Source organism: Delphinapterus leucas, chromosome 10 (assembly GCF_059928025.1).
Source record: "Delphinapterus leucas isolate spDelLeu-1000000601 "Yukka" chromosome 10, BTC_Dleu_Yukka2, whole genome shotgun sequence".
Lineage (NCBI taxonomy): Eukaryota > Metazoa > Chordata > Mammalia > Artiodactyla > Monodontidae > Delphinapterus > Delphinapterus leucas.
This window is the reverse complement of record NC_143138.1, coordinates 85521673-85549064: the sequence shown is the minus strand read 5'-3', so window position 1 is coordinate 85549064 and position 27392 is coordinate 85521673. Positions and strand designations below refer to the sequence as shown.

The following is a 27392-nucleotide window of genomic DNA, read 5'->3' as shown; positions in this document are numbered from 1 at the left end:
CTCCGGACGCGCAGGCCCAGCAGCCATGGCTCACGGGCTCAGCTGCTCCGCGGCATGTGGGATCTTCCCGGACCGGGGCACGAACCCGCGTCCCCTGCATCGGCAGGCGGACTCTCAACCACTGCGCCACCAGGGAAGCCCCTACATGGCAGATTTTTTAAAAAGACTTTTAATGGCTGTGAGAAATGGAGCGTTCCTCCTCCGTGTCTCACCAAGGGAGTGACAGCATTCTTCGCAGAGGAAGGATGTATTTTATAATATATAAAGGAATTTGCATTCCGCTTTACATGGTAAACCTCCCTGTTTTGGGTAAATGGAACCATTACAGCAACGTAGAATATTTAGTTGGCAGACTTTGGGAGTAAGTATTGAAAGCAACTTTTAATTTATTTTTTTAGCTTGGAGAAGAGTAGTGGCAACTTTCATATATTGAACTAGTACAGTTTAAAGACAGATGATCGGCTTAGCACATCAGACAGCTATGTAAGCGTGACCGAAGATGCCTTTTACAAAATCGGCTCAGAATCCGGAAGGGTTTGTGTTGTGTTTGTTTGTTTTGTTTGTTTTTCACATGTGTAACTTAGCTACCCAGGAATCTTGTTTGCATGAGGCAAACCCTAAACTGATTACAGCTTTTAAAATTGGTTAGTAGATTTTTAAATCCACATTGCACTGTTGGGTTATTATGCAGAAATGGGGGGAGGGGCTGATTTTCAAAATCCAAGGGTGCTGCAGGAATGATCTGGCTCTGTGCTCCCAGGAGGTGTTTGCAGTCAGGAGTAACTGCAGGCTAAATTATAATGTGGAATTCCCTTGCCCTTTAACCTGATGCTGCCTGTTCACATTCAGTGTTTATTAACAAACAGCTCTAAGTACAAAATTGTTGGGAGAATTACTTTTTCATTCGACACACTGACTTTAATTAGAATAAGTGGCTTATTTTTAAAAGAAATAATTGTGTGCCTCTAAGAAAGTTCTTGCAATAATTCCTTTATGAAATTGCCTTAGATGACTTCAAAGTGAGGAGGTATTGAGCAGTTTTCTGTCCATCGCCCTGAACTCATCTATCTGTGTGACTGGGGCTGGAGCATTTGTGTTGCATTAGTAATTAGCCATTTTTAGGGAACCGGACTTGCTCAGAAGTCTCTAGCCCCGTCTCGAACCACTTAGAGCTCTTCTGTTGAGGACTGGGTTTCCTGCCACCCACTTGCAGGCGCCCAGGCTACGTGCCTTTTGAAACTACATGACAGAGCAGATGCAGGGGCTGCTAATAAAATGTAGCATGCTGGACACTGAGACAGGTGAAGGTCTGTCTTTTTCCCTCGCCCCTTAGAAATGCATTGCTAGGAAGTCATTTGCAGCGTTTATAACTAGACTGGCTGAGTTAGACAGGAACATTTGAATTGGATACTCTACCCCTTCTAAAAGTGGAGAGGCAGGCATCTAAAAGCTGCCGGGCTCAGAAGGGAGGTTAGGCAGTAAACCAGATCTTTCCCTTTTTTTTTTTTTTTTTTCCCTCCTAGCCTCGTCCTCTGTTTCTCTGATCTGCCTTTTGAACTGTTTTTGTGGCTGATCAGTTCCACCTAATATGTCTCTTGATTTCTGCTATTGTAATACTCAGGCGACATGCTGTTCTCTTGGTTTTTATAAGCTTTAGATGCTTCTGCCTGTCATATTCTGGCGGTTTATCTTCAGCGTCTGGATTTGCTTTCAGACTTGAATGTCTATCAAGCTGCCGTTGCTTTGAATGTGAGATCAAAAGAAGATGAATTCCAGTAAAAAATTTCCTTCTATGAAGAAAAGATTGGGGCCTATGTAAACATCCTACTGACAGTTCGCAATGAGTTATTTTAGCCGAGTATTAGCACCTGGATGACAGACAGTCCAGCATTCCATGCTCCATGAGGAATCAGTTGCTTCCATGGCAGAAGGACATTGCCGCAGCAGCAGTGCATTTTCAGAAGGAATCCTTTTTCTTCCTCCTCCGCCTCCCCCTTTATCTTTTCTTTTCTTTTCTTTTTTTTTTTTTTTTTTGAATTTGGCTGTTCAACTCTTCATCCTGTTTTTCAAGCTGACTTCTCTGTCTTCAGCAGTTCACTTTTCCTTACAGTATCTGTCAAGTTCACTCAGGTGACGGAAGACAGGACTCCGATAATTAGTTTGGGGTGGCTTCAGGAGTGTTCAGGTAGGCAAGCTAGGCATCTCAGGCTAAACAGGTAGTTTGGTTGATTGCAGAGAAAAGGAAAAGCAGCAAAAGCAAGCTCAGGGGCATATCCTTGGAATGCAGGCGATGTGTTCTTTAAAAATACATGTGACAAAATCCTCTAAAGTCTGCAGAATCGGAATTTTCTTTTCTTTCTTCCTTTTTTTTTTTTTTTTTAAAAAAAAAAAAAAAAAAAGCATCCTGCCTATGTTAATGTCACCACAAAAATATCTCAAGAGCAGGCTGCCCAAAACCCTGTCGGTATGTATTTGTCTGCGTGAATGAGCTGTGTTTGGCTAGGGCTTGGTCTAGCCCCAGCACACTTCTGATGCCGTGTCCTTGCTTGCAGACCTAGGATGATTTAGATACAGTGTAGCCTGAATAGATTTCTTTAAGTGCTAAATGCAACTTTGAAAATTACCTCCAAGCTCCAACTGATCCTTCAACTTTGAAAGTGAAGAATTACTTGAGGAATTCTTGTGGTTTCTTTGTCATTTAGTGAGAGCCCAGGCAGCTACCGTGGAGGCAAGCGTCCCTTAAGTTGCCTACAAAGGGCAATGTTCCAGTGTGTTTTCTCCTCGAGTGTGCTTCAGTCGCACAGGACTTCCTGTTTATTCAAACATCTTTTTTACCATTCGGCAACCCCGCTTCACAGAAACAGCCAGAACCCATCTACAGCAAGAAGACGGAAATCCAAGGGCAGACAGTGCGAGCTTTCTCGATCAAACTCTTCATTTTCTCTGTAAGTGTCCAGAGGAAAAAAAAAAAAATAGAACATTTTCGCTGGGTTAATAAACTTTTAAAACTAAGGATCTCCTCCTGCACAGACATTCTCTGAAGGGCAAAATAAGATGATCCAACTTACTTACTGCTCTTTCTGCCCCCCTCCCCTTCCATCAAAGACGTTTTTCTTTTTAGAGCTTTGAGAAGACCGGTTCGTTCTAACTCCTTGTTACTTCACTCTTGCTTTCAAACGTGTCTCCGGATGGTCTCAGCTAAGTCAGCAGCCGTGTGTCGTCAGGACCGGTTTAGGAGCTTGAACGGAGATTAGAACCTCGCTCTGCTTCTTTGTGAGCTTGTTTTGTGTCGCCTTCTTTTCCTTCCTGTTATCGCCAGGAGTGAGAGGGTGCAGGGTTGGTGGCTTGGTAATTCTGCATCTGCAGGATTGTCCTCCATGTATGCATCATGACCCCATCATCGTTTGTGAATTGGTCTTGATAATATTTGTACCAATTTCATGCCAATAAAAGTCAGACTGCTGAAACAAGCACGGTCATTATCTCATTCATATTAGTATTGTTTAAACGGAGTGGGCTGCAAAAAAAGAAAGAGAAAGCCCGCCTCACTTTCCGAGATGGTTGTTAACTTTGATGTTGGAAGGGTCTTTTCAAAATGCTCATTGTGGATAATTAGGATGGCAGGGAAAGCCCTCGAACCCGGGCTGCTTGCTTCTCTCTATGCCGAAGAGTGATGTGGTCGCCCCTTGGGTCCTTTCTCTTGAAATGACTTTTTCAACACATGGTTTGATTTTTTTTTTTCAAGGGTTCCACCTTTTCCTGTCTGCTGTGGACGTCCCTCTGGCCCCCCTCCCCTCTCCCCACACCCCTCCCCCAACCCTGACCCAACCAGCTTCAGTATAATTGGTAAGCCAGGTGCTAACTTTTTTTTTTTCTTCACTGTGTACTGGTCAGGGAATAGACAGGAAGTAGAAAATTAGCTCTTTTGATCTGAAGGGAATTGTTATTACTCTAAACCTTGTTTGTTAGTCCCCAGACTAAATATACTTCAATTTTGGCGTCTAACTCAACCATCTATTAGAATAGAGAAAGAAACAGCCTCTGTCATTGTCCCCCACCTGTCATGGAAGAAGCATTTCAATAAATAAAATAGGTAAGTGTATATATATATATATATATATGTGTGTGTGTGTGTGTGTATCGCTCTTGCTAGGCTGGCTTTATTTCAGGTTCAGAAGTTGTTCTACTTTGCAAGAAAAGAAAATTATGTTTGCGACTGCCTTAAGGACAATTTGTATAACAGTAGGAGTAATTGCAGGGAAAATGGAAAGAGTGACTGGAGGTATTTACTCAGATGTTCGTGTAGGTGTGGAGGCCAAAAACTCAGTGTGGGAACTGTGGGCCGCTCTTCTTGGTATCGCAGTCTATTTGATGACCATCAAATTTCCCAGCTCGCTGGTTTTGTTTTTTCTGGATGGCATGTTTGATTATTTATCAGAAGGGGAAGGGAGTAGCTGAAGCAAATAAACATGTGACCAAGTTCTGTTTTGTTTTCCACTCAGAAAGCCATGCCCTTTAACAGACATACAGAAAAGAGTAAATGCATTGTTTTATGATAAAAGGAAATTACATGTGTCATTTTCTTTTTAAAGGCAACCAAGTTAACCCTTAAGACTCAGGAGCCTCTTGGCCTTCTGAGAATTCAGCAGGCTTTCACTGAGAATTCATCTATTGCGGTGGATGGCTTTATGGCACAGGATTTCCAAGGTTTAGTTGGTCAGTAGTTTGGCTTTTCTAGATGCGTTCCTTAGTTACGCCTGCCTCAGTAGCTCGACTTTTTTTTTTTTTTTTTTGCGGTACGTGGGCCTCTCACTGTTGTGGCCTCTCCCGTTGCGGAGCACAGGCTCCGGACGCGCAGGCTCAGCGGCCATGGCTCACGGGCCCAGCCGCTCTGCGGCATGTGGGATCTTCCCGGACCGGGACACGAACCCGTGTCCCCTGCATCGGCAGGTGGACTCTCAACCACTGCGCCACCAGGGAAGCCCCAGTAGCTCTACTTTTATGTTGTATGTGAGAGAGTGTGTGTGTGTGTGTGTGTTAAACAGTGATGCCATTGGATAAATCTGTAGCTCTTACAGTTGTGCTAAAGGCTATATTCTGACTTTACATCGAAACATAAAGAGCTCAGTTAAAGGGAAATGTACCAGAGTTTCTGTGACCAGTGAGCAGCATGATTTGTTCGTGTCCAACTGTTGCTTCTCTCTTTGAATGTGTCAGGCAGGTGGTGTCCTGCAAAGAGACGACTTGTAGGTCTCCAAGACACCCTCAGAAACATCTTCACGTCTTTATTCTTATGTCGTGTATATAATGACCTGCAGGAGTGTTGGTTATCTCAGGTCAGGTCCTCCAGAGACCTAGGGAAAGGCCCAAATCTACATGAAACGTAGACTTTTAAACAAGCAAACTAAACTTTAAGTTTTTTGCTTTCATTCTCTAGTGGGGTTTGCATCAGTGCATGGAGATTCTTTATACATAGCCAAGCACTGACCTATGCGTACATGCTCTCACGGGCACGTTTTTTAATAACTAAAGCACGATTTTGGTCAGGGGCTGCCTCATGTATACACACCCTGAACAAATGATGGGCGTGATCCTAGCACAGTGCCTCGCCCGGTCACATCAAGCCCTATAAGTCACAGCTGAAAATCTGTTTCATTGCCTATACTGTCTTGGAATGTGGATAGGAAATATGCACACAGAGGGATTCCCTCTCCATTGACTATATAAGGGAACAATGCAGCCGACACTCAAACACAGCGCAGCCTCCATCAGGATTGCCCCGCATGTGTGTCCCTGGGAGGTGGCTTCGTCCTGGGGAGGACAACCATAGTAGCAGTAGCCTTTCCACCGCCTCTTTTTGTCATCTTGGGTGACTCTCCAAAAGGCCCTTGGGTTGGATCGTCACACTTTGTACCTATACACAGCCCTTTGTGCAAATCAAAGTGCCTGACTAATGCTAACTCGTTAATACTTGGAACATGCTTGGGACATAGGTAGGCTGTGATGATGATCTGGGAAAGTGTCCCGTTGTTAAAATAGTTTATAATTTCCGGGTGTGTCTGTATTTCATGGTCAGGCACGAGCTGGAAGGGGTATGATCTAGATGCCATGAGAAGCGTTTTTCCTGTGACATACTCAGCCCTGACCACAGGCAGTCTCATGAGAAAGTATTTTACCATGAAGAAACTGGACTGGAAAATGCATCTAGTGCGTGGAGTTGATGGAGATGCAAGGGAGGAGCCGGTGAAGAGATCATGCTTACTTTTAATCTCTTCAGCGTCGAAGTTGGGAGATTTTTTTTTTTTTTTTTTTTTTAAGATACAGCCTGGGCTAAAATTTTGATTTTTGTTTTGTTTCACGTTAACTCAATATGATGTTGGCAATTTAACTTCCACAAAGATCAAGTTAGTTGGTTCTTTGCAGAGACCCTGCTCATTGGCAGTGCAAAGTGAGAAGTTACTCGTGGTTGTGGGCTTTGGGGCAAAAGAATCGAAACATTCTGTTAACCCTCAGTGTTACCATGTGATTCTTGAATTCTTGTGTGTCTTGCGCTCCTTCCTATGGTTACTACTTACAGAGTAAGAATTAGTCACGTGCCATTTGCAGTTTTAAGTCTTATGTTAAAACCTTTTCCGGCAGTCTCTAGAATAGGGTGCAGGTAGAATTTAGGTTATTTGGTTCCCAGCACTGTTTGTTGGTTGGAAGCTGAACGTAGAAATTAGGTTTGAAAAGTCTCCGTTCAAAATGGGTTTTTAATTTCAAAAAGGGATTTTCAAAAGCGTGTAATTAATGATTCCAGTTTTGCTTCAGAAAAGTAGTTTATGTAAGCATGCCCCCACTTGTTGCCAGGGTGTCATGCGTAGATGAGGATATTACACTTGACTTTTAATTTTTCTAATTCATTTATGTGTTTTTCATATCTTATAAAATGAGTAATCATTTTTAAGTGCTTTTTTTTAAATTGAAGTATAGCTGATTTACAATGTTGTGTTCGTTTCAGGTGTACAGCACAATCCTTTTTCAAATTCATCTCCATTATAGGTTATTTCGAGATATTGACTACAGTCCCCTGTGCTATACAGTAGGTCCTTGTTGTTTATCTGTTTTATATATAGTAATGTGTATCTGTTAATCCCAAACTCCGGATTTATCCCTCCCACCACTTCCCCTTTGGTAACCATAAGTCTGTTTTCTATGTCTGTGAGTCTGTTTCTGTTTTGTAAATAAGTTAATTGGTATCATTTTCAAAAATTCCACATTTAAGTGATATCATATGATATTTATCTTTATCTGACTTATTTCAGAAGCACTTATTCATTGTGAGGCCCTAGGCTATGCACATTGTATGTATTAATTATGATATAGGGACTGTTATTTTCTCCCATTCTTACTGATGAAGAAATGGATGCAAGGAGAGGTTAAGTAACTTGTCACACAAGTCACACAGCTCGCAGGTGGTGGAGCTGGGGTTCAGATCCAGGCAGAATGACTGGTGGGCACTTCACCACCATGTATGCTGCTTCTGTAGAAATACATTAATATTTTATGAAGTAAGCCTCTCTTTCTTTGGAAGTGTTATGCTTCTCCTAAGGTCAGTAATTCCCCCAAATTCCCAGGGAATCCCTATTTCTTCATGCCTGGAGACTCAAGATCCCCCTTATGCTAAACTGCAGTGACCAGAAGCTCCAAAGATCGTTGTCACCCGACGAGCACAACTCTGTGAACACTGTTGTCCATCTGATGAACACAGTTTTGTTTTTAACCCGCCTTTTAAGAAAATGTTTCTAATTCCTTGACCAGAGTGATGAAATCTTCAGAAAGTTCACTGCCAAGTACCTTTGAGTGTGGCTTGGATTAAGTGATTATATTCTTCTAGACATCTCTAAATTCTTCTCTAAAGATCTGTCATGTCTAGCAAGTAGTTCTGGTTCCATGTGAATGCAGGAATTCCAAAGCCATGGATTTGCGGGTTAGTGGCCATTTTGGGTTGTGTCATTCTTGAAGTACAAGGGCAGGGATTCTAAGCCAGACTGTGTGACCTTTGGCATATTCGGTAAACTTTCTGTTTACGTAAAACAATTTAGAACCAAGCCAGATACGCAGTTGGCATTCAGTAAGTGGTGGCCATCATTTCTTCGTCATGACCTGGCAGCTGTATCGTCAGTACCTTCATGTCCCCCAGCCTTGTCCGTTGGCTTCCAGCCAGCCGCTCCCTCTGTATTATTCTACGAGTCAGGGCAAGGCATAGGTTAGGGTTTGGTGAGGGTCAGAAGGAACCATATTTGCTCAAGTGCCTTTGCCAGCGGAAGGATACAGGCCTCTCAGTTGCAAGTCATCTGTGTGACCATAGGTAAATCACATCAGCCCTCTTGTCCTCAGTTTGCTTTTCATACGATGAATACTGTCTGCCTTAGATTCCTCTGGGCTCAATAGAGGATGCTGTGGTTTTCTCAGTGTCTCTCTAAAGAGGATAGCCAGTGGCTTGAGATCACTGGGGAAGAGGAATCTTTGTTTCCCACAAAATATATCTTCTTATGTATGGGGCAGTGTATTAAGTACTAGTTTCCATTAACTAAGTAGTTGTCATGTACAGGTGCTAAGGATTAGGCATATCTCACATAATCTTTAGAATTTAACCTTTCTGTTCCTGTGTCTCCGTCTGTGTTAGCTGGGTATAATGATGCCTCAAACGATTGTGAAAATTAGGTGAGATTGTGTGTCTATACTGTTTAGTACTTGTCAGGCAATAAACACAGAATTGCAACTTTTATTGTTATCTTCCTCATCCCCAGTGGCCAGGAACCAGAACAGTTTTAAGAATACATTTAATTGAAAATGCAAATCAAAGCCACAGTGAGATGTCACTTCACACCTATTAAAATGGCTCTTATCAAAACGACAAGAAATAACAAGTGTTGGTGCGGATATGGAGAACAGGGAACCCTTGTGCACTGCTGGAGGGAATGTAAATTGGTGCAGCCACTATGGAAAACAGTATGGAAGTTCCTCAGAAAATTAAAAATAGGAATATTATATCATCCAGCAGTTCCACTTCGGGGTGTATATCCAAAGGAAATGAAATCACTCTCTGGAAAAGATATCTGCACCCCCATGTTCATTGCAGCACTATGTACAGTAGCCAAGGTATGGAAAAAACCCAGAGTGTCCATCGATGGATGAATGAGTAAAGAAAATGTGATGTACATATGCGCGCGCGCACACACACACACACACACACAGAGGAATATTATTAACCCATAAAAAGAAGGAAATCCTGCCATTTTTAGCAACACAGGTAGACCTTAAGAACATTCTGCTAAGTAAAATAAGTCAGACAGAGAAAGACAAATACCATATAAACTCACTTGTATGTGGAATCTAACATGATCAAACTCATAAAAACAAAGAACAGATGGGTGGTTGCCAGAGGTGGGGAATTGGGGAAGTGGGTGAAGCTTGTCAAAAGCTACAAAGATCAGTAAGTTTTGGGGATGTCATGTACAGCACGGTGGCTTAAGTTAATGACACTGTATTGCGTATTTGAAAGTTGCTAAGAGAGTAGATCTTAAAAGTTCTCATCACAAGAAAAAATTGAACCTGCATGAGGTGATGGATGTTAGCTGAACTTGTGCTAATCATTTCTATATACATGTAATCATATATATATGTAATCGTTTATATATATATGATCATGCTGCACACTTAGAACTATTAGAGTGTTACATGTTAATTACATCTCAATAAAAGTGAGGGGGGAAAAGCATTCAGAGCAAAAAAATTTCATACAGTTACTTAACACCCACCCCCCCCACCACTCAAACAAGAAGCAAGCAACTATAGTAGAATGTGAGAATCTACAGTGGATTGAAAAAACAGGGGCCAGAAATCCTGCTGGACCTGAAAGCCATGTCTGGTGGGTGGAAAGAGACAGGTCGAACTTAGACAAAGGTGGAGCAGAGACACAGGTGGCCCGGTGTGTGAACTGTAGCTGGACTTCAGTTAAACTGTGAGGAGAAATCTGTGCTCTCTCAGCTCAGCCTCTCCTTTGTTTGCTTTATGAAACGCTCTTCTTGCAAAGGTCCGACCTTGGCTCAGTTGAACCATGGAACAGGGGACTTGTCCCTACTGGGACGTGAAGAAAGGATCAAAATCAGGGGATGATGGTGACAGCATCAGTATCCCCAGAGAAGATGGATGAATCTGGATAGATAATTATGAGGGAGATTCAGAGATAGCTGGGCTGGTTCATTTCTTCCTGTCTGCCTGCTTGGGGATTGCCATCACAGCAATAGAAACACAGGATGTTACAGGGGTTCGCAAGCAGCCCTGGTCCCTTGGGCCCCAAGGGAAGGACTCTGCTGCTTGAAGGAACTGGATTGAGTTTTTAGGAAGAGGTAGAATTTATTACCTTTCAAAGATATCGTTTATTTTTTAACTTTATTGAGATAGGTTTTCATAAAGAAATGGTATCTATATTAAGGTGTACAACTTGATGTTTTCATGTACATATATATATATATACATTGTGAAAAGATCACCACAGTCAAACTCAATAACTCATCCATCACCTCTACATAGTGACCCTTTTGTGTGTATGGTGAGAAGATTGAAGCTGTATCCTCTTAGAAAATTTCTAGCGTACAATACAGTATTATTAAGTGTAGTCACCATGCTGTACATTAGATCCCCAGAACTTATTCATCTCTCACAGCAGAAGGTTTGTGCCCTTTGGCCAATATCTCCCCATTTCCCCTCCCCCCAGCCCCTGGCAACCACCATTCTACTCTCTGCTTCTTTGAATTCAAGTCTTTTAGATTCCATGTGTGTAAGTCAGGTCATGCAGTATTTGTCTGGGAAGGGTAGTGTTTAAATGGAGAAGATACTTGGATGCCATGTAAATGTGGGCAGAGAACATGAAGAAGGGAATTACAGATGTGACTGTGACTCCAAGAGTCCTGGGAATAGGAAGATCTGGTTGGGGAAAAAAAGCAAGTCTTTAGTGTGGGCGAAGAGGACAGATGAGTTAGGAAGTGTGGTACCGTGACGAGGCCCTTCCCTTCATCCTGAAGGCATCGGGACGCACGTTCACTCATGCATTTTTGGCTCTGTAGGACTGCGTGTCCCTTTGCCGGAACTACCCTTGGCCATATTTGGTCTAATCACTGACCTTGGTAGAATGTGAGTATCACGTTTTCAGGAGACAACGTTTGTTTTTGTATTTCTGTCCCAACCACTCACTAGACTTGTGACCTTGGGCAAGTCACCAAACCTCACCGTCTTAGTTTTTCCACTTTAAATTGATAATCATAAACCCTTCCCCTGCTTCCCTTAGAAATGTTTGGGAACGAAGAATGAAAGAAAAAGTATGAAGCAACTAACTGGCATAATGCCTGGCACATAGTAAGCAATTCAATACGTTGTTTTTATTTTAGTATTCTAAATGCGGGGAGTTATGACCCTCCACTTGCCCCTGTGTCTCTAGATGTGCCTCATTTCTTAAGTTCTCATACAGGTATATTCTTCGCTGTTTGCAATAACTGCCTTGCGAAGTGTCAATTACTGGAAAATATTTGGATTTTTTTTTCTATCTAGACTAACTTTGGCCAAGAGTGAGTAGTTCCAAACTTTAGATTCTTAGTCATATTTGGGTCTCCCCCTCTTCTCTTTTCTATTTCTTTCTTTTGTCTTTTATCTCAGCTGGACTTGGTTCTCACCCTTGCTTCTTTGCCCAAAATTCAGCGAAGGAAAGGAAGGTAATTTGTGAAGTGAAGCCTTCTAAGGGTTTATTTCCTGTTAGGGCATCTCGAGCCCTGTTAGGGCTTGTATTACAAGAAGAAAAGCGGATACAGCATCATTTGGCTGAGCAGAAACTTAAGTACAGTGTTACGAGTAGAATCACAGAAAATTCTTCTTTATTTTGAGCATGATTCCAGCCCGATTCTTTGGCAGCTTTCAAAGCCTCACTGGAAGGTATGAAAAGATAAGAATCTGGATTATTCATAATGAGAGTTACCGGGCTGCACCCTCATAAAAGGCAATTGCAGAAAACGGCAGGTTAATACAGTGAGTTAACAGATCCCTTGGAATCATTTAGTCTCGCATTTGACCCCCCCACCCCCGTTTTCTACTTTGGGAACTTGGAGGAGGACTGGGCCAGTTTACTTATTCACTTTTGGATACAGTCTGGTCCTTCCTGAACAAGCGGAAGCGGGTTTGATGCAGCATCCTGCTGAACGTTTTAGATACTGTCTAATAAAGCCGACTTCTGTTTTACTAGATGGCAGTGCTGATCTTGCCTCCAGTCATGGTACCCCAGGCTGAGCGCTTGTCAACTCTCATGAGCTAGAGAGGCTCAGGCCTGGGCAGTGCTTGAATGGAATCCTTCCAAACACAACTCAGGTACCGGAGACTCGGTGGTGGTGATTCAGCGTCTGGCACTGGGTCCCGCCAGGAGCAGCCAGCCGGGGCCTCAACAAGGTGCTTGGGGGGCCCTATGTTAATAGGTGTTTGGAGTAGGAGCGTGATGGTGGGGCTTTTCTTTCCTCCTCTTACAAGAGACTTCAAACAGACTTTCTGCCTGTTTGTAGCCATTGCACTTATTTCAGCTGATTTTGCAAGAGGATCACAGATACCCTTTTCCTCTTGGCTTGTGAAAGTTCCTAACTTTGACCTTCTTTGGCAGGAGGCATCTTCTGGCGCCTTACAAATGAAAAAGGTTATTCATAACTGCAAGTGAATATAGGGTTTGCGGACCCTTTTTCTGCTTCCCAGCTTTCCTTTGGGGGTGGGGCTTATAGCACAATGCCTCCTCCTGTCTACAGCCTTCAGGTATTATTTCTGTGTCCAAGTCTCCTGTAGTAGGTGCATGAGATGGTGTTTGAACCCTGCAGCACTAATGCTGGTGAATCATGGCATGGTGCAAGAACACGGTTGCATAACTCTGTTCTCCTCCATCCCAGCTCTTCTAAAAATAAAAAATAAAAAAATTAAATGTTTAAAAAAGAAGGAAATGGCATTTGCCATCTTTTCTCCCAAGCAAATATGCTCTAATGGATTGCCTACACACACACACACACACACACACACCTCACTCACTCACTCACACACACTCCCAACCTACCTGTACTCATTTCTTTGCATTATTTGTTAGATTTTAAAGCAAAGAATATATGACTATTAAACGTCATAGCATCCTCTGTGTAGCTTAAGGAACATGAAATCTTGTCAGTAAAGATTTGGGAAACGTGGCATTGGAAGTACATCTAGAGGATGGAGGTTCAAGCTGGTGTGGGACAGTAAAGAAATTGCAGTGGTCCCGGTTGGGGACGGAACGCTGGGTGGTGGCCTCATCTTTCTCCACCCGCACAGGTGGAGGTGACACTGCTCACGGCCCTGTCTTCTTCTTCAATTAGGACAGCGATGACGATAGGGAACTTTGACTTTTCCGTTTCCTGTCCCTTTTGCTTTTAACTTGAGCACGTAGTTTTGGAGAGTCGTAGGAGTGAGATGGTCTCTGCTCCAGTTTTTCACCACGTCTATCCAGCTGTTGTCTCATAAACTCACTTGCAGAGGCTGTGCAACATTTGGAGAAAGCCATGCCCTCTCTATATATCGGCTGGAATGCCCTCAAAGTGTAGGACACTTTACAGAGCTGTCAGAACTCTTGAGGATGGGTGATGCTCCGTAGAACCTTTCTCTTCTGGGTCACTGATTCAAATCCGCTGTCCCAGATGATCTAAGGCATTGCTGTCGGCCCCGCCTACTTTTGGGGGGTGGAGTCAAGTGAATCAACTACCAATGAATGCTCAGAGTCTACACCCTTATTTGCAGTATCACAGATTAGACCAAACAGTGACTGGTGCAAAGAGACAATTAAAGGCTCTCTGATGATTTTTTGTTGGTTGTTGTTGCCCTCTGTGTATTAAAGTTCTGATAAAGTATGTTTTTGTTTGTTGTTTACTTATGTCACCAGTAACATGACTTGAGGGTCTGCTATAGTGCTATCTTTCATTGGGTATCTAATATTTACACAATCGTTAGAATTGGAATCTTTCCTTGGGCATCTAATATTTTCATATTCATAATCACTGAAATCCCGCTGTGAGATTAGCTCACTTTTCCATTCTCCTGTGATAACCAAGTGCTCTAGTTGTAAATTATATACATATACACATATATATGTATGTGTGTGTGTGTATATATACGTATATATTTTTGTTTGTTTGCATTCTTTTTTTTTTTTTTTTGCGGTATGCGGGCCTCTTACTGTTGTGGCCTCTCCCGTTGCGGAGCACAGGCTCCGGACACGCAGGCTCAGTGGCCATGGCTCACGGGCCCAGCCGATCCACGGCATACAGGATCTTCCCGGACCAGGGCACGAACCTGTGTCCCCTGCATCGGCAGGGGGACTCTCAACCACTGCGCCACCAGGGAAGCCCTTTTTTTGCATTCTTGTTGGAGAATTCACTGCCTTGGAATGTCGTTGGTTCTGTGCAAATGCTGCTAGTTCTGTCAGCCACCATCATTTATTTTCTTAAGGTAACCCACAAACCTGCTTTTCATCCTGCACTGGAATGCTTACCGTGTCCAAAGCAAGGGGGTGATGGAGTTTCCCTGCATACTTATTTCTGGGTCTTGTTCCAGAGCAGTTTTGTCAGATTGGGTTCCATGAGGAGCACTCGTGTTTAGATGGTAGCTAGTTGCTGGAGTTGAACCAAGATAGCAAATTAGCGTAGGGGGAAAAGGTGCTCTGGAGGGACTTGAGGTGTCTGTAGAGGTTGAGAAATAGAGGAGAGAACATGTCTTCTTTCCTACTAAGCTTCCCATGCAGCTTTTTATTGCTGGCTTTTCCTTCCACCCTCATCTACACAGTGACTGTTGATTAGCCTGTGAAATTATCTGAGAAACAGGTTTGATCTTGCGGGGTGCGGAGAGTCTAGGAAAAGAAACTAGAGGAAGGGTGGCTGACTCAGAGCTGCCTTTGAAGCTGGAAATGGGACAGCTTCTCGGGGCAGACAGGAAGTCAGCAGCCCTTCTCCACTGGCCAATAGGGAACGTTGAAAACCTCGCACTAGAATGAGATGCACTCTGAACTGCTATAAATGACCTGTGGGAAGAAGAAACATGCGTTCAGCATTCGCAAGTAGTTTGAAATGGTTTCAGATAGAGGAGTACGTGGATGTATTTTGTGTTCCTGTCCCAGTTCCTTCTTAGAAAATCAAAAATGAGTTTGAGCCTTAAGAATAGCTAATTAGTAACATCCTTGCATCTTAGCTCCACTAAAATTATTCTGGCCAAATGATTGAAAGCTCTGTTTATATAAAATTGTGTCCGGTGGAATCTTATGAGAATCTCAGAATTACAGATAGCAGCCTAAGACAAGCTGGCAAACTTTTCTTGTAAAGGGCAAGATAGGAAATATTTTAGGCATTTCAGTCTCTGTCACAAGTACTTAACTCTGCTTTGTGGCCTAAAAGCAGCCAGGTGGTATGGAAGCAAATGAAGGTGACTGTGTTCCAATAAAACTTTATTTGTGGACGCTGAAACTTACATTCCATGCAATTTTCATGTCACAAAATATTTTTTTGTTGTTCTCCCAACTGTTTAAATAAGTAGCAACCATTCTTATCTCATGGGCTGGACAAAAACAGGTGATGGGCTGGATTTGGTCCCTGGGCTAAAGTTTGCTGACCCTTGACCTAAAATGCTGCAGTGCCTCATATTTTTTGAAGACCTCCATGTATCAGTACTGACCTCAGGTACTGATCTCATCACCAAGTGTGTTATGTAAAAAAAAATTGTCTGTTTTCTCCTACCGGGTTGCTTTCTGTTTGTGTGCATGTTTACTCAAACCATATTTTATGTAAACACATTGGTGTTTCTTAAAATATGGTAAACGTGTTTTTTGAACATTGGCTACCTTGATCAACAATGCTAAACATAGCATACCTCATAGGATGCCTCACCCCCCAAATATAAGCACCTGCCAGTGAACTTGAGATGTAAATAGCTCGAAAGTTACAAACATGCTGATGTAAAATGTAATTTGTAAATAACAGATGGCACGTATTTACAAGGAATGGGAGGCACTGCTGAGAATGAAGTCATCTGGAACCAAAAGAATGGAAGATGTGTCAAAACTGTCCAGGTCCCCAGTCACCATGAAACTAACTAGCATGCTGCCAAACTAGCGACCCAGCTCCCGTCCCCCTGACCTTCTGAGTGCCCAGCTCGGGCTGGGGTCTGTGGCGTGCTGACCACAAGGAGACTTCAGCCCCTGGGGCAGATCGGGGCATAGATAGCAGCCAGGGCAGAGAGGGAGGCAGTGTATGCCTTGGCTCCTGTTAGCTCACAGGGCCATTGATTTCGTCTGTTGAAGGACAATAAATGGGATTGTGTGCAACTGAGCCGTAAGTGCCTGGTTTTATCACTCGCCTTCACGCTGACATCTTCGAACTGCATCTTTACTGTAACTCCAGCCTAGCAGTCAAGTACAGCACCGCGTTATCCAGGGCCAGGCAATTGTCACATCTGTTCTAAAGGAAGTGTTGACTCAACCCAGCCCAGGAAACCACCACCAAGAGTAAAAGGTCTCCAGAGATTGGATGGAACCTTTTAAGTTATTTACACAAGCAGTTGGCCTGGAACTTGAGTCACAGTTGATCCTTGCTTCTTACAAGGGAAATTCTTTTATTTATTCATATTCTCTCCCCCTCCCTCCCCCTTTCTCTTCCTCTCCCTCTCTCTTTCTCTCTCTTTCTGTCTCTTTCTCTCTCTCTCTCACACACACACACACACACACACACACACAAACTATCTACTTGAATCTTATTATTCTATAGCTGCTAAAGGATCTACTTGTATCTTCAAACAGGATATCTTAAGGGACCTTGCTCCAATCACGATTGAGAAACTGTTATAAAAATAAGAGAAGTCTGTCCTCACTCCTTAGTCGTGTTGGGACACACCTCTGAGGTTCAGGCAGTGGAATCGGAGATGAAAGACATGAATCTGGTTTTTATGATTTTGATGCATGGAACAGGTAAAAATGGCTATCAAGTCAGCATGTATAGGTAACAAAGTGGACCTAGGTCCCTGGTGCAGTTCCCAAAGGGGATCCCATCAGTCATTACAAATTTTTTACTGACCAGCAGTGAATATGACGATAAGCATGTTTGACTCACATGAGGGGTGGGATAGGGAGGGTCAGAGGGAGACGCAAGAGGGCGGAGATATGGGGATATATGTATATGTATAGCTGATGCACTTTGTTATAAAGCAGAAACTAACACACCACTGTAAAGCAATTATACTCTAATAAAGATGTTTTTTAAAAAAAAAAGGGATTTGTATTTTAACGTCATATACATAGTGTTGTGCGCTAAGGGTCTGTTTCTCTTCTTTTTTTGTGACGATTTAAAATCTAGTTTACAGTGATTTAAATATCATGGGAATCAGAAAAGCAAATGCCCTTTAGTGATTGATTTCACAGCACTTTATAAGTTCTAATAAATGAGGTTTTAAAATTCTGGCTGAGACCTTAGTTGATTTTTCGGAAGGCGGGGAAGTGTTAGCATGGACCAACTTTGTTCTCATACGCATGATTAGGCCAGGGAATTATTATGGAGTAATTCATAACAATTCACATCAAGATGAATAGTTCTTTTTAAATATATATTTTTTAAAGATTTATTTATTTATTTGGCTGTGCCAGGTCTTAGTTGCGACGCGCCGAACTCTTAGTTGCAGCACGCAGGATCTATCTAGTTCCCTGACCAGGGATCGAACCCGCGCCCCCTGCGTTGGGAGCGCGGAGTCTTATCCACTGCGCCGAGGGAAGTCCCCCGAGATGAATATATTCTTTGCACTAGGGTTGTCTCTCCATCCCAAATATTTGAAGTTATTTTACCTGTTTGCATTCATTTTGAGGGTGAAATTTGGAGGCCAGTTTATACATCTTCATCACCTGTTCTCTCTTCAATAGTTTGACTAAAATTTCCCTTGTGTTCATACAAGTTCCTAAAGCTTTTCTGCCCTGTGCTTCTACCTTTAATTATCTTCTTTGGTGTGGCTTTGTCTGAAATGCTGTGAAAGGGCTGGATTTTGTTACACGATTATGTAATTTGATTTCCCCCGTGTCGGGTCTGAAAAAGATGTTACACACGTAAATGACTTTTTTTCCTTCAACCCAGCAGGAAAATTGCAAGGATTCCAGTAGCTAATTTTGAAATGTATAGAGCCAGCTTAGTAAACATTTGTTGCAAACTTAAATTTGAGTCCTCTACTTTATTTTGCTGAAGTGTGTTTGTGAGAACTTGCTCATGGAAGAATAGGTTTGTGTGTATGTACACTTTTTTAAAGGACACTTATTAGTATGTCTTTTGCTTAAATGAGGAGCTCACTGTATAGATTCTCTGAGACTTGAGTACCTGAAAGTTGAGTCCCTGTTCTCCAGGTATTTGGTGAAACGTGGTAAATTATTTCAACAAAGATTTGTGACTCTGCGGAGTTGCCGCTACTCTGATCTCCTTTGCTTGCTCTGTTTTGGTCTTGAATGCACCTAACTTTTCTCCTCTTCCCCACCGTATCTTTCTCCGCACGATCTTTTCATTGTCATCTACAGACCTTCTGTCTGCCTTTCCAGCCAGCAGCCAGACCCTTCTTGGCTGATCAGTCTATGACTCTGGGATCTCTGAAGGTAGCACTTAAAATATATAACAGTTCCCTTTCCTACATTAAAAAGCCATAAAACCTTCATGGAAAATAGCTAAGAGGACGTATACAGTAGGAGGAGAGGCTCTTTGCTCCTGCAGGCACCTTGCAACGGGACTATTTTTCTTATATGATATAAATGAAATCTTCACTCTGCCCACTTTTACACCTACGCATGTACTGAGCGTCTCCAAGGAGACAAGGAAACCCGGAGTCCAGTGATGGTGGTGAATCCTCCTCGGAGACAGCAGGCTGGAGTCTCAGGCAACTCTCCCAGGCGTCTTGGCTTCCAGATGCCCCTCTCAGACAGCCTCTCTTCTCAAGGCTCTTGCAGGCAGGCTTTCTCGAACACGCCTCTCCCTTCCCAGATGAAATAGCCTGTCCGTTCCATCTGAAGGGCTGGTCGTGGTGAGTTCAGTAGACAGAAGGCTACTGAAGGGATAAGAAGGGCGGGTGCAGTAGGGAGGTGAGATCGGAGGGGTCCATCTTTCCCAAGATCTTTTCTTGGTCACCCGTTTCTTTATCTGTGCGTATGTTTCATTTCCTCCCTCTGGACCTCTTAGGCACGAAGCCACCACGCAACCTTACATAGCGTCTTAAACATATTCTTTGTGACAACGGTACAGTCATGAGCTCGGTTTAGTTAGATTGTCCTTTGAGGAGAAGTACTCCTCTTGCTGATTCAACATTTTTAGACATCTTTTCGTGAACAGTAGCCCCCTTGACCACTCTCATTGCCCTTCCCCTGAGTTTGCTGCATGGGAAACCCCGTACCATCTTGCCTTTCCCCACTGCACCGTGTCACTCTAACTTTTCCTAGAACTATAAACACTGTTTTCTTCTGTAAATGACATCTGTTCCTCTTTGAGGAACACACTACCATCATTAGACCATTTTTCACACTTTCTAAGATTATAGTGTCAGGTCTTTTCGATACTTTGACCCCGTCTCTGTGTGAATCTTCTTTCAGGCACAAATAATGAGTTATCATGTAGCAATGATTATTGATGTGATCCCCAGTAAATCTTGTTTTGTCTCTAAACTCCAGGCGCATCATTTAATGAGCCTTCTCAACATCTTGTCCATATGTACATTTTTGGTTCTCAGCTGAATTGATTCAAATAATCTAACTTCTCGTGTGATTTTCTAGCACAATGTCTGCAGATTTCAGTGTTCCGTTGCCAATCCTGCTGTCCTCTTTGGAAAGGTGGGGCTAGCAGTTATTCCTGTTAAGTCCTTTGTCCCTGAATGACTGCATGAGGATTTATTGATGACATACTTTTTTATTTGAGCTTTCAAAAAAGATTGGTCAGTCATTGGTCAGTGTTCTGCCTTTGGAGGAGTCTCGTTTTCTCCTTTGGTTTTATCTCCAGTCGATAGCACCTCCCCAGTTTCTAGCTTTAAATAAAAACCAGCCCATGGTGTAAGCTCAGAAGGACCCATGTGTGTTTGACACAGTCAGTTTTATTCACAAGCGTGTAAGGTACCCTTTGAGTGGACTTAGGGGTCACATTGGCCAAGATTTTTTCTTACGTAGTCCATCAAGGTCACCCTGTTTTGATCTCCCTTCACAAATAACTTCACCCACAGTGTGGTCCACCACTTAGCTTTTCCTCTTTATTTGGACTCAGATGAGCTGAAAGTGTTACTTTCAACTCGAGTTGCCTAGCTCCCACGAGAAGAATTGGAGGAGTATGAAGGTACCTTTGGAAGGAGCCCTTCATTGTCTCCGAAGTTTCTGGCTTTGCCCAGGTTCCTCCTGGCCTCTCTCTGCCCTCCTTCCTCAAAGTCCCAATCATTCATACTGCCTTTCATGTCAGATTTATGGTAGGAATCGAGTGTCTGCTCAGATGGACTGCTAGGCCTGAGGAAGTGTGGATGGAATTGGCGAACCCTAAGAAAATATAAACACATTCTGGAAAGTTTTCCAACTTAGACTGGTGGGAAGTTTGGTTTGCTGTTTCTTTTGCCCGGAAATGGAAAAGTCAAGATCTCATCCTCATGTGTCCTTCCTAGAATACTTTTTTGCGAAGGAGGCCCTGAACCTGTGTAGTAACACAAACGTTTTCCTTCCATTTTTCCTTCCAGGCACTTCAAGTGGCAAGACAGCTTCTTCTCCAGCAGCAACAGCAGCAAGTTAGTGGATTAAAGTCTCCCAAGAGGAATGACAAACAACCAGCCCTTCAGGTAGCAGGTCTTTTTTTTTTCTTTTTTCTTCTTTTTTTTCCTTTAAGTTGATGATACACTTTGGGACAGCCGATAAGCCATTCAAAAGTGGATTGTGTTGAGAATTGCAAATCCCGTAAGGAAATCTTCTGCAAAAAAAGTTCATTTTTTTGTTTAACACTAGAACATGACATTTGGGGGGAAAATGTCTCTTCAACCAACATTTTTGTTGTTGGGAGTAAACAAATCTAATGAGACAATTTACTCGGAGGCTGAGGAGTTGTTGGCATGGGTTGCTTATTAGGCAGTGTGGCTTACCAATGAGGAAAAGTCCATAGTACTCACATATGTCACTCATTCTCTTGTGATCTGTCTGGAAATGGGACACACACACACACACACACACACACGTTACTTTAGTGCAGTGGTTTTCAGCCGGAGTGCTTTTACCCCTCAAAGCACAGTGGGCAGTGTCTGGAGACATTTTCGGTTCTCACAGCTTCGGGGGAATGGGTGCTACTGGCATCTAGTAGAGGGAGACCGGGGAGGCTGCTAACATCCTACAATGCACAGGAAAGTATATCCCACAAGAGAGAATTATTCAACACAAAATGTCAATACTGTCAGGAACGTATTGGGATTAAGGAAGATACAGTATTTTTAATACACCTAGTAATGAATGTAATACCTACTCCATTATTTACTGGCTGTTTTCCAAATACTTCTGAATCATTAATAAAGATTGGCAAGCATTTTTTATGTAAAGATACTCCAAAAGACTGTTTTAGCAGCTTCTCATTTAAGGCACATTGAGGGCAGGGTTTAGTGGAGTGGAAGGAGTGAGTTCATAAAAATCTACTTTGAATCTTTGACTTGGAGTAGAAAATTGTCATAGACATTTTAAAGAAACTTGACATGGAGTATCCCATGCTCCCATCCAGGACAGGGAGGACACTTGCAGGTACCAAGTGACTCAACTACTTTCATAGCTAAGAGTGGGCATCCCCCCATATGGGAAGCAAAGATGAGTTTCCCACGCTGGGCATTCTGGAGAGGAGTTTGTAAGTGGGAGCTGGTGGGTATAACTTGATGCCAATTAAGATGATCACAAGGTCAACCGAAATTCTAGCTTGGGTTGACTTTTCTCAGATCAGAGAGAACCAGTATACCAGCACCCAAATTATCCTACAAAGATCAAACTGACCTTGGGCCACACGTTCTGGTGCTTCTACGTCTGCTTGGAAATTGTCACCGTCTAGAGGAAGTTCAGCATGATAGTAGTAGCACTTTACTGGCAGAGTTGAATGACAATGTGCATTGTTTACTAACACTTCCAAAAGCATTTTATTTGGTCAGCCACCACCAACCCATATGCCTTTTCATGTGTGTGAATGCTGGGGACATTTTTAATGAGGTCCAGTGCCACTGAGGTCCCATGTCAGGTGCTATAAGCAGTGCTTTGTTGTGCAGATGTCTTAAGAACAGCTCTGGAGGATGAAATATGACTGTGTTGACCTTTCAGCTGTGAGCTTATTTGTCAGGATTCAAATAAGTTGAAAGGATCAAACTGAACAGTTTCCGTAGTCAGACTGGGAATTGTGCTTCAGAGGTCAGCAGCGGAGGCCACATTGCAGATTCCAGAACATAGCCAATTGTTGGTATATATTAAAGTACTGGGGCATCTCCTGCAGACAGAGACACAATTAAAATTCTAATTTATTAATGTATACAGGGAGCTAGCCCAGCCTGTCATTCAGTGATTCAAATGACTGTCCGTTCTTTTTGCCTCCCCCTTGGAGCTCTCACAGCCTTAAAAATACTATGAGTCCTCTTGAATTTATCAGACCTCGAATGCGTTGGAAAAATAACAATATATTATTCGGGGACAGAATCTCACATATCGTAGTGCTTTGGTTAGAGAGAATTTTCAAAAAGGACACACGTACATGGTCTAATAAACTGCTCTTCAGTATTGAATATCATTTGTAATCTTTTAGACTAGACTTATTTTCTAGATGCTTTGTAAAAAACATAGGGCGGGCTTCCCTGGTGGCGCAGTGGTTGAGAGTCCGCCTGCCAATGCAGGGGACACGGATTCGTGCCCTGGTCTGGGAGGATCCCACATGCCGCGGAGCAACTGGGCCCGTGAGCCATGGCCACTGAGCCTGCGCGTCTGGGGCCTGTGCTCTGCAACCAGAGGGGCCGCAATAGTGAGAGGCCCGCGCGCCGCGACAAAGAGGGGCCCCTGCTTGCCACAACTAGAGAAAGCCCTCGCACAGAAACGAAGGCCCAACACAGCCAAAAATAAAAATATAAATAAATAAATAAATAAATAGAAATATAGTAAGCCCAATACATGTTAACACAGATAGCATATTATAAAAAAAAAAAAACTTTAAAAAACATAGGGCATTTTTAGGTAACTTCTTTTCCAAGGTGAGTGAAGTTCCTTTAGGGCTAAATATATGAAGTCAAGTTTTAGGGGATTTCCTTTGGAGGGCTCTTCTTCTTCTTGCCCGTTATAAGTCTTTTAGCCCCCAGGAGAGTATGATACAGAGGGCTTTGTTTTTCTTGGCAAAGGACAGCGTCAAAACCAGCCTAACGCATTCTGCGGAGCGCTTCAGTCTGTATGAAAAGTGTGGGACGAGGGGGCCATCTTGGATGCTGGTTTTGCTAAAGAAGATGTTTTGAGTCCTTTCCTGCCCCCTCAGTGGGAGAGTTGACAAGCAAAGAATTTAGACCGGTCTCAAGAGTTGATTCCCGGTTTGGGTGGAGGGGAGAGTTGGTTGACGTGTGTGTGTGTGTGTGTGTGTGTGTGTGTGTGTGTGTGTGTGTGTGTGTGTGTCTGTACGTACGTGTGTACACACATGCAAGTGCATCATAGACTGTTGTCTCCTCAGCTGCCTGGTAGGGTCATGCAAATTCACTAAGTTTTATTGGGTTGGCTGGCCTTCCACAAACAGAGAGGAAAAATTACAAACCTAGGCCACATGGCATATTACCTTGTTATAAAAATACTTAGGTAGACTTGGTGATTCACGGAAGGAATAACCTTCACATTTAAATCTATCTTGTCGAGCCATGTCCTTGCTGGGGCATCTCAGCCAGAGCGGCTCTGACATGGAAGGGGAATCCTACAGCAAATCTTAACAGTGTAGTGTTCATCTCTGATCTCCTTACCCTTCCTTCTACACCGAGAGACCTATTTTAGCAAATTTCAGATCTTCCGCATAGAGGAAGGCTTGACAGGGAAGAAGGATTTGATCTGCTGATAGCTTGAGGAAAAAAAAAAAAAGAAAGAAACCCAAATCCCCAAATATACTGTGACTCATATTTTAAGCAAATCTCACACTTCCCTGCTTTATGTTTGGCAGTGCTCTCCAGTTTCAGAGGCTGATGAAACAAACAAAAGAAAATGGAAAGTTAGAGGAGGCTATAAGTGGTTACTCGACAGAGATCATAGAATGTAGTCAAACATCACCAATTTGGACTAATTTCAGCGAAATGAGAGTAAATAAGTGAGACGTGACGCTCTTTGCAGATACACATACTGAACTAAATCCGAACTGGTCGTGTTCTTGGGTGACACTGTAGTTTATGGTGAAGGCATGAATTGGGGACAGATATTGCTTCTGAAGTTCTTGAAAAATATCCTACTTAGTAACCTAAATAGCTCCTTACTTGGTCTATTAATTTGCTTTGCAAATTTTTTTATGAATGGTACAAGTGAAAATTGGAAATTGGCCCCGTCATAAATTCAGCCTCAGAAGGATCTGAATTAATTAAATGCAACTCAGTGAACGTTTCTAGAACAGCCACAGCTTGCAGGGCATCAAGCTGCTGTTCAGAGATGTAAAAATGTCTAGGAGACCGAACCCTGCCTGCAGGATGCTTGAGCTGTGAAAGAATTAACCAGGTTTTGCCACAGAAAGAAAATTATATGTGAGTAAAAATAGTAGGCTTCCTTTTATAAATATTTATATACTTCTGAAGATTGCTAAAACAAGTGAAATAAATGCTTCACAGTGCAGGTGCGCTCATAACGTCGAAAATGTGTAACTTTCCCGGCTGAAGATTAATTTGTGAGCAATTTTATTGATCACATTTTGGAACTTTGACCACCGTTTCTGGGTAGTCGTTCATTTGGGTTCTCTCAGCATTTTAGTTGTTGGCACAAGGACATAAACTGGAAGGAAATCAAATGACACATTTTCTCCTAAGAAAGTAAAAGTACATGTGTATTCTGGCAGCATTCAAGTTAAGAAAGAAAGTAAACCTTGTGTGTTGCTTACCGAGGAGAGCTGACCACCATTTCAGGCCGTGTAGAAGGAATTTGAGCTTGAAAGCAGTCATCTGATACTTTTCTCTCCTGTCCCATCCCCTCCTTCCAAGGTTATCTCATGTGCAAGCCCCTCACACAGGGGGCCGTTTCACTGGAAGGAGGGCTGGTGGAATTCACTGGAAGGGTCTGCCTTTTCGTCCGGTTGGAAGCTCAGGATGGTAATGAGGACTCGTGCTTTAAGTGGAGGAAGTTAAAATGCAAGATTCAGCAGGTGTTTTTTTCCACATTTTTATTTGCAGTTATATAAAACGTGCTTTAGGCAGCATTTTGCTTGGCATTAATGCCACATATAATCTTAGTACCTAGTATCATTTCCACGTTATTCACTGAGGAATAAACTGGTAAGAGGAAACCTTTAAAGGAAACTACGATTTTGTGGTGGATAGTGAAATGGAATGGTTTGGAAATACTGACCCTTAAAAGATAGCCCTATGCGCTAAATTAGTAAAGTGCATAATAGTTCAGGAGAGGGAGGCAGATTTTTTTTTTTTTTGATGTTTGCAGTTAACATTGTCTAGAATTTGCATCCCTGGCATGAGATTGATATGAAGTGTTGAAATTTTGGTACCTTTTAAGATTTCGTTGTTATCACACAAGTTTGGAGAATCCCCAAACCCTCAAAAATAAGTCTGGATAAGAAACGATAAAATAGAAATGATGCTTTAAAATGGTTATCAAGTCTTTCCGATTATGCGCACCATTAAAAATATGATAGAAACAGGATCCCCTCCTAGAAGAACGCACATGCACACAGAATTTTGTGTCAAGCGTTTCACGAAGCTCAAGAAGTCCATCTGTTTGCCCGGGTTCAATACTGTTGCTGGAAAAAAAATTTTTTTCCAAAATAATGTGTTTTGTCCTCGCCACCAGAGTCTTCATGTGAGTTGTGATATGATGAGTTCCCTCATTTTTGCTTTTCAACTTCAGCTGTGTATAAGGTGATCCTGTGTCTGCCCAGGACAACCTTAGTCTATGCCTGTTGACTCTCACTCTTAAAAGTATCCCAGTTTGGACATTTAATTATATGGTCACTTTGCTTACACGCATCTGAACATTAAAATGCAAATGTGATGCTGCTATTTGAAGTGTCAGCATGTGATTGTCACCACGTGCTTATGTCCCTATCTGCAAAGATAGTTAAGGTTTAAGGACCAGCCCCATGGCTACTCTGTGGTGTAGAACTATCATGAACCATTCTATGGATGAGGAAGAGTGAAACTTCCGAGAGGTTAAGTGACTTGCTACAGAGCACACAGGCAGTGACAACGCCAGGCTGGAAATCCAGGTGTTTCAAGACCACCGAAAACCAGTGTGTTATCAGGAAGTTAACTATTGCTTCTCCTTCAACGTGTATTTACTCAGCATCTACTGAGTGCCATGTTTTCCATCAATAAGCAAATTATTGTATTTTTCATAGCGTAAGCAAAACTAAAGCCCAACCAACAGAAACCAATTTCCGCTGTAAATATCTGGATTTCAATTAAGAGGAATAAGAGCTGCATAATTATCTTAATTGTCACTGTGTGTGTGTGTGTGTGTGTGTGTGTGTGTGTGTGTGTGTGTATGTGTATCACAGCAGCGAACAAGGGCAAAGAAAACGTTATTTCTTATTCTCTAGGCTGAAATGCTCCTGTGAGCTTCCATGTGCTGGAACATGGAAATAGTATGTTATAATCATTGCTGGGGCTAGGAGGTTGGGAGGAACAGGGGGAAAAAAAACATACTTGACTGGTCAAAAATGTGTAAATTGCTGACAAAATGACACATGTAATTAAGAGTGCTCCTACCATTTTACCTTGTGGTTTACACCTCCAGTGTTGAAAAAGAGAGCAACTCCCACCTTGCTAATTACCGTTATCACTGAAATGCTAGGGTTGGAGTCATTAGTTCCATGTGCATTTAATTAGAGGAAGGCTGAAATTGGATTTAACTTATTACTTTTTCATGGATCACTTTCTTGTCATCACTTCAAATTGGATTGCAGCCCCAGGTAACTAATTATGAGAGCCACAAGATCAAGAGTGAAAAAAAAGGTAATTAGGAATAACACTGTCGGACCCTTGCTGGTCGTCCACTTGTGCTTCGGGAAAAGGGGAAAAAAAAAAAAAAAAAACCAGTCCAAGCTGTATTTGGTAGTATTACAGATTAAGGAGTTAGAAGTGTGTAGAGTTGC

At 42.6% G+C, this 27392-nt stretch overlaps 1 protein-coding gene across 11 annotated transcripts in view; it reads left to right on the top strand.

Moving 5' to 3' along the window:
• The window catches only part of FOXP1 (forkhead box P1), a 502532-nt gene that overhangs the window by 331021 nt on the left and 144119 nt on the right, over positions 1-27392 (top strand). For 8 of the 11 annotated variants that reach the window (XM_089918160.1, XM_089918159.1, XM_022572557.2 and 5 more), the window contains one exon: positions 20800-20898. In XM_089918160.1, coding sequence (XP_089774286.1) covers positions 20800-20898 — 99 coding nt within the window. Of the gene's footprint in view, positions 1-2726; positions 2946-3815; positions 4094-20799; positions 20899-27392 lie in introns of those variants that run through there. The other 3 variants (XM_022572561.3, XM_089918158.1, XM_022572560.3) reach the window with 3 other exon arrangements.